General features: G+C 35.0%; 1 protein-coding gene across 8 annotated transcripts in view; it reads left to right on the forward strand.

Annotated features, from left to right (window-relative positions):
- LOC131059854 (chloroplastic group IIB intron splicing facilitator CRS2-A, chloroplastic) overlaps positions 1 to 2,614 on the forward strand; it is an 87,929-nt gene extending 85,315 nt beyond the window's left edge. For 4 of the 8 annotated variants that reach the window (XM_057992908.2, XM_059212630.1, XM_057992907.2 and 1 more), the window contains 2 exons: positions 166 to 338; positions 565 to 1,063. In XM_057992908.2, coding sequence (XP_057848891.1) covers positions 166 to 282 — 117 coding nt within the window. In that variant the 3' untranslated portion in view covers positions 283 to 338; positions 565 to 1,063. Of the gene's footprint in view, positions 1 to 165; positions 339 to 564; positions 1,475 to 2,198 lie in introns of those variants that run through there. The other 4 variants (XM_057992905.2, XM_057992906.2, XM_057992904.2 and 1 more) reach the window with 4 other exon arrangements.
- Positions 2,615 to 7,941: the final 5,327 nt, after the last annotated feature.

The raw sequence follows: 7,941 nt of genomic DNA on the forward strand, positions 1-7,941 counted from the left end.
AAAGTAAAACATTTTCAAATCAGATGTTGAATAATGTTTGTTTACTATAATAAAGATTGGACATCATTTTAATATTTATGTATCAATCTCATATTTAATAATAGTCTGTAATCACATCCATTTGCTGATCATCTAACCTGACGTGAGTTTTGAGTTTGTGAGCAGATGAATGCTTGCTTGCAAGAAGGAGTTGATGCAGTGAGGCTTCTTATATCTAAAGGTTTTTCTGAACATATAGACAGCTTCAACATAAAGCAAAAGTACAAGTATCATAAAGTTTGATGTTTTCAGCTGCAATAAAAGGGTTGGGAAACATTATGTGCAACATTTGATATATGGTATGATGCTCTAAGCTCTGCACCTTTATTTTGTTCTTTTATAAAATTCAAACTCCTCGAGGTATGACCGGAGGAAGAGCTAATGTTACAGTGTATAAGGGTTTTAATCAACTTATCTTTGTATATTTTTCTGTTTCCCCATATAATGTTCTGTTTGATGGCAATGTGTGGAGTAGCATTGTCAATCCTATTGGTATTCAGAAGAGTTTTAATTTTAAATTGGCAGATATGACTTTGAGATCCATCTAAACATCAAGTGTTAGATTTTGCTTCATGGTGGTCTTTGCGGTGATAAGCCCCATTCGATGTGACCTTTGAAGACTTGCTTCAGTTGAAAAAGAGAGTATTTGTGGTTTCTCAAGTTTACACTCTTCTGCTTAAGTGGACACAAGACAATATGACATAACAAGTACCTACTTTTTGAAGATGTAGTCCACTTAACCCTTTGGTCAAATATCCATATCATTTGCTTGCAAGTGTGCCAATACATGTGAAAGAAAAAGTGGACAGAACATGGAAGAAGCATTGTGAAACAGTTGGAACAGAAGTATGGCCACAAACCATGATGAACAGTCATATTATAACTAGGTTCTGAACAAGAATATTGCTTTCTGCTTTATTTGCTACAGTAAATAGCTGTTGAATATGTCAATATTCTATTGGAATATTTGAGTATATGCAAGAAATTAAGCCTTAAGAGTTTATATAAAGTTTTTATATCTATATACTGATATTCCATGATGCTTTCTGTAGTAATGTATGGGTTAGTGATCGGTCAATCAGATTCTGCAATCGACAACTCTCTAAATGTGGCCACAAAATATGAGCAGTCATCTTCACCTTTGGACAGTGAATTTTGGGTTCTGTTTCCTTTGCTAGAGTAACCATCTATCAAATGTATCTATACTGCGCATGTAATATTCTAGTATATACAAGAAAATAAGTTATGCTTTATAGAGTCATGTTGCTTAATGACTGGACAATCAGGGTCTGCAACAAAAGCTCTTTTATGTAGCATTGCTTTTAGAGTGGCACAGTAGGATATGGTAAATAACACGCGATCAAATACATGGGTTCTTTTTTATTTATTGTTTTAAAGTTGATATATCCAGAAATAGAGTAAATCAACTAAGATATATCTTACGAGTTTATGTATTTCTTTCTTTGCTCAGCCAAGTCGTTTCCTTTGTACCTGCTTGAAGTTCGTTCCTGCATGTTTTTGGAATCTAATATTATTTGGTTATACATGAAACTAAGAATGAATCTTTAAGTGTGGTGCTCGATAAACTAGTCGTTATAATTTTGTTTAGGGTTATGTTCACCATTTCAATTCTCTATTTCATTAGTTGACATGTATTCTAGTTCAAATTTACATCCCACATGAGGTCAAATTGAGACCAGTGGAAGAGTTTATGCGGGCAAGACTCATATCTTATATGCTACCAGGTTACACTAATATAAACATGCTTAAATATACTACTAAGATGTTTGAAATGCATCAGGATATACACTTCCAGAGATGTATTTAAGGTATGCATCTAAGTTGACCTTAGCTTGTGGTACTCGCATGGGGGTCGAAATTTTGAATGTTGATTGTTGATTGGTTATTGAAGCTTGTTTTTGTAGTGTTTTGCTACAATCTTTATTGATTGTTGCACATGTTTGAATAGATAATGCAATAATTGTTGTTAAATCTGCACAATTTAATTTTAAACGGAAAATACATTCTGAATGCTTTTGTTCTTGTAGTTTTTATGTACTATTTCTGCATTTCCAAAATACCAGTGTTTATTTTAGACATATTTACTTCTAGAGTCTCCAGTTGAAGATACTAACCTATAATCTGTGTTGTATGTGAAGTTTCTTCTATAAAGTATAATAGTTGTAGCTGAACATATAGCATATCGGGTAAACACTTGAGCAGATCGAATATTCACAATTGCAGATCGAAGGATCTTCACATCTCAGATTGATAGCTTCCTAAGTGGAAGTCGTCATCAGCAGATTGGCTATTCTATCACAGCCAATCGAGTTCACAGCCAGATTGGCTATTCTATCACAGCCAGATTGGCAGATCGAGCTCACTCCATCAGCAGATTGCATTCTTCCTTCTGCAGATCGCACATAATATATATGTGAGACTGAATATTATATTCCATCCATTGGCAGTTCAGATAACGTATAGCAGTTCGGACTGCATACACTGAAATCTAGAGTGAATCGTTTTAATAGCCTCAAAGTGTGAAGCGAATGTATAAATACATCTTGCTATTAATCTGATTTAAAATAAAATAAAATAACAATAGGTAGTAGTTGACCAAATTTGAATTTGAATTTTGGAAATTTGTAAGTTAGATTTCCACACTTGTAAAGTGATGAGTGGGAAGATTTGGATTGAGAACAATTTTTTTTAAGCAAGAGGCATAAAACTACAATGACAAGTGAACATGTTAACAAAAACTAGTGAAGGGTTGGGATATATTTTAAAAAACTAAATCTATAAAATAACTCTTAACTAAATAAATAAGGCAACTCTTAGTAAATATAAATAAAATAATTTTTAAATGACTCCAAAGTAAAATAAAATCTCTTAGTTCAATAATATAATTGCAAAATAACTCTTAAATAAATAAAAAAAATGTTTTTTAATTATAAATAAAATGATTTTAAAATAACTCTTAAATATATAAAATAAAATATAACAATTCCTAAATAAATATAACTCTTGAAATAAAAAAAAGATAAATATAATCCTACTCATGAAATGAAAGCTCTCGCTCACAAAAGTGTTTTGAAAGCTCCTGCTCACAAGATTGTTTCGAACCCAACAATCTATGAGTTGGGTTTGGAAATAATTACTTTTGTTGTGCTCTCATGTTGGGGGTTTTGTTGTTGGGTTACTTGGTGCCCCTATTGCCTGTTTGGGGGAGGGTAACATTGCTTGTAGGGGTGTTTTGCCCTATGGTGTTGGGGTCATCCCTCCTCCAGGGCCTTCTACTGTTGGTGGATGGAGCTTTGATCATGTTGTTAGATTTATTGTTGCCCTTCTTTCTAAGGGGAAACCTCGTTCGCTTGCTTGTGCCAAGACCTCCCCTATTGTGGTTTGTGGCCGAGATGTGGAAAATGTGGATATCTACCAACGTTGCGGGTTGGTGTGAGAGTTTTGGCCTTAATCCTAGGATGTTCATCGATGGGTGCTTGATTATTGAAAGCCTTTAGTTGTTGGTAACATTGAGCTTTTCCCTTGTGTTAAGGGTTTTTTTGTTGCTTCTTTTGTGTCTTTTGTTGACCATGATTTGGTTTTGAGTAAGTTGTGGGCTTGGGGTGTCTATTGTCTCTCGACCAAACCATGGACAACCTCCTTCAACCCTCTTACTAAAACACTCAATGTGCATCCAGTATGGGTTCGTCTTCCCAACCTTACCTTCATTTTTGGGAGAATTCTTGTTTTGAGACCATTGACAACTCTATTGGCCACTTCCTAAAGGTTGATGATACCACTCCCTCCATGGGTCTTTCTACATTCGTAGGCATTCTGATCGATATTGACATCTCCATACCTCTTCCTGGGGATGCAGTTCTTATGGTTGGGGATAGGCTATGGAATCAATCGTTGGATTATGAGGGCCTCCCCTTTCATTGTCTTCATTGCTTCTCTATTGGCCACTTGGCTACATATTATTCTCTTTCACGTTGTAAAGGCGTTGCCCCTTGGTGGAAGGAAGCTCATGGTGATCACTTGATTGTCCTGGCTTCTAATTCTTCCTCTGGTGACTCTTCACAAGATGGTGATGATTCCTCACAGGATGATCCTCATGTTACTGGTGTGGCCTCCTCAGGCCCTATGGATCCTACTTCGCCTTGTCTTACTAGTGTGCTCTTGCCCCTAGACTTGTAGACTCTTCTCTGCTTGTTGCTCTATTCTACTCTAGCCTCCAGTGATGGATTTGTTGCCTACTCAACATCCTACTAGTGTTGGTAGTCCCACGAAGGGGATTCCTCCCCCTTGTGTTGGTGCTCCAAATGATAGTATTGTGTGGATTGTTATTCATTGACAGAGGAAAGATCGTTCTTCTCTTCTTCCCAAACTCTTCCCTGAATTATGGGTGAAACTTCTACCCACCCTTGATGTGGGTTACTAGTTGCTCTACTAGTGTGTTGTAAATGGGTTGTTTTGGCCTTTGTTGTTTGATGTTTGTTCTTGACTAGTTGTTTGTTGCCTCTTTGGCTTGTATTTGTAAAGGGTCGACACCCTTGTTTTGTTGCTTTATTAAGAAAAAAAAAATTGAAATAATTTTGAAGTAAAATGACTAATTTTAAAATATAACTAAATAATTTTTAGATAATTTAAAATATAATTACTAAATAAAATAAAACAAAATAGATGATTCTTAAATAAGTATAATAATTATTGAGAGTTTTTGACATTTTTTAGATAAATGTATTTAAGATATCTATTAACATATAACTTTCTTTGAAGTAACTCTACTATAGAACAATTAAACACTTCAAAATCATCAGCTAAAAGTTTGAGCTCAACATTGGAAGGGTAAATAAAGTGTTGGGATAGAGAAATTTTAGAATATTTAATGTGCTAGAATATGGTTTGTACATTCGACCCTCCATTTTAAGGAGTTAAGGAAATTAGGAGATAAACGATAAATAGTTGTTTACTCATTGGAGCTTGATATTGTTATTGTCCTATTTACAAATGGAATTGTTTTCATGTTTATGTGTATAGTTAAAAATCTGTCGTAGTAAAAAAAATAAGGCATTTTTATGATAATATTTTTTAGTGAATTTAGAGAAATTTTCTTTTTTTCATTTTTTTATTTAAGAGAGTAATCAAATAATTATAGTGTATATATGAGTGAACCTTTGAAATAATAATATAATACATATTTTTTAAGGGTTATTTTTTAAGGTCATACTTTAATGTAATATTAACAATACGTCAATGGGCCATTGGTCTACTGGTGAAGTTGAATGGCTCCAAATGAGCCCACCAGGGATCAAGTCTTGTTGAGTGCAAGGCTCAGACATCATAAGGGATGAGGTCGAGATTGTGCCCCGGGTGAATTTGGCGGAATGGATACCCAAGAGGTTCAACCTATTGGCTCGTGCCCCTGTATCGGGTGACAAAAATACTTTGCGAAGGCCCTCGCTGGGTTGGCAACTCGCAGGCTTCATGCCCTTGCTAGGCTGTCATGCTCGTTGCTTGTTTCTCTTTTTGGTTCCATCTACTTTCTTATCTTGGCACATATCTTGGTACAATGTTTGAAGATTATTCCTTCGAGCAAAGGTAAATCTATATGTTATCTATCTCCATATAAACATAATGATTGAGGGTTATATCTTAAGGAAAAGGTGAGATATAAACCTAGGGGATTTCTATTTCTATACTAGTAAAGCATACAATAATCAAGAATTAGTTCTTTAAAATATATTTTCATAGAGTTTTATAGATCTTTACTCATTTCTTTATTGATCTTGACACGATGATGATACAACATAAGGCTTAGAAGATAAACAACTCTCAAATTGGTCACCTTAGACATCAATATCTTGCTTTTGGGTTCTTTATATAATAGGTTATTTGAGTGGTTAACTTTTGGTAGCATACAAATAACCTCATTGCTCCCTCTAATTGGACATGATATTTATAGGCTATCTTTGCATATATATCTAATGAGCATATCCAATGAACTTTCAACATGATAAACAAGAGAATTTTAAGAAAATATTCACAAATTTTATGATCAATTCTTAAAGAGTTGCTTTTCATAAAACTTTAACACAATGATATCTTCACTATAATGATATATCAAACTTCTAAGATAAACCATTCTCTATTTGTTGTGTTAATTGGGGTCATTATGGCCCAAATCAATGTTTGATCCCATAAACTTCACATTTGTTAAGGAATGACATCATTAGTAGATATTTAGGGTAAAAACATGATATTCAACATGTTTGTTTCTATTTTATTAAAATAAAATAAAAGCTTTGTACATAATATATTTTATAATTTGTATTTAGGAAAAGAAAGCTAGTTAATCTACTTTTGAGAATCATTAATGATAAGTCCTTGAAGCTTGATTTAGAAAGAGATAGTTGGAGGGTCACTAATGTGTTAATCTATCTTGAATACTTATTTGACATATGATGTCATTGATGATAACTAAGTTATATTGCTAATATTATTTGAGGATTGTATTTGGTTCCACGTATTATTTATCCAATTTATAAGTGAGGATGCTTAAACATGTAGGTCTTAAGACTTGAAAATTAGGGCCAACAAAATAAAGGCGCATCTCACTTTTTGATTTAAATGGATTGTGTAAATCAAAATTTTTAGTTTTTTTTTTTTGATTAAGGGAAAACAAGTTTTGAAGGGACCTGAAACCTTATACAAAACAAGTTTTGGGGGGACTTAAAACCCGAACCTTAATATAAGCCTGAAAGCCCACTCAATGAAACGAAACACAAGAGAGACACAATGAAACCGAACAAAAGATGGGGGACAACACAATAAGGACCCCCAACAAGAACCAACTGGCTGTAACAAAGACCAGCAAGCAGCCCCAACCCAACCAGGACTGATCAAGAATTTGATCTACACTTGTTAGATCGAAGGGTCATATCAAAAGAGGCTTGGGACGATTTAGATTTCTTACTTTTAACGGTAATCCATCCCTCCTCAACCCTAGCAACAATCCTTTGCAAAGAAGACAGATCCAAAATAGAGAACCTCCCACTACTAGGAGGGACAAAGGCAACAACATGAGAGGCAGGGACAACATAAATTTGAGAATCAGAAGGATCAGACAAAGATCCAGTAGCAATATGGGACAAACCATTTTCAGCAGAAGAGACAACAACATCTTGAATTCCAACAATTTTCACCAAGCCATCCTTAGTGGCATTCGAAGAAACATTTTTCTCCATAAAAGAATCCGAACCAGCCTTCGAAATCCCAGCATCCACCGAAACATTGGAAGAGTCCAAAGATTTCATAATAGAATAATGCTGGTAAGAGGCCCCTGACCACCATGAGGCTATGAGATTTTTCTTCTCGAGCCCACAATTTTCAGCCGCATGGCCGGTTTTGAAGCATTTCCGACACCTGAACGAAATACCTTCGTAATCCAAAGTTTGGATCCAGCTGCCCAAAAGAGGAGTTGATGGCAATCTCAGGTGGAAGTCCCTTAGACACATCTAGCTCCACCAGAATTGAAGCGAAAGTAGTGTGGTAAAGCTTAAAGGATTCGTTATCCACCATGATGAAACTCCCAATAACATCACCAATTTCCTCAAAGAGAGAATCAACCCACAAATGGATAGGAAGATAAGGAAGTCGAACTCAAACCGAGATTTTGTTGAACTTCTCAGAAAGGGGGTTAAAATCGGAGTGCCAGGGTTTGGCCAAAAGCGGCATTTTATCTTTCTCGTAGAAAAAACTTTCACACAATTTTTTTTTTCTATCCTTAGCATCTTCAAATTTAGCTACAAAGAAACCTTTAGCCATAGGGTATATATGAACAGTACTAGAAATGAGTGGTTCCCAGTGAAGATAGATCCATTTATGCAGCTCCAGGAAGCT

This window comes from Cryptomeria japonica, chromosome 10 (genome assembly GCF_030272615.1).
Source record: "Cryptomeria japonica chromosome 10, Sugi_1.0, whole genome shotgun sequence".
In the NCBI taxonomy this organism is placed as follows: Eukaryota; Viridiplantae; Streptophyta; class Pinopsida; order Cupressales; family Cupressaceae; genus Cryptomeria; species Cryptomeria japonica.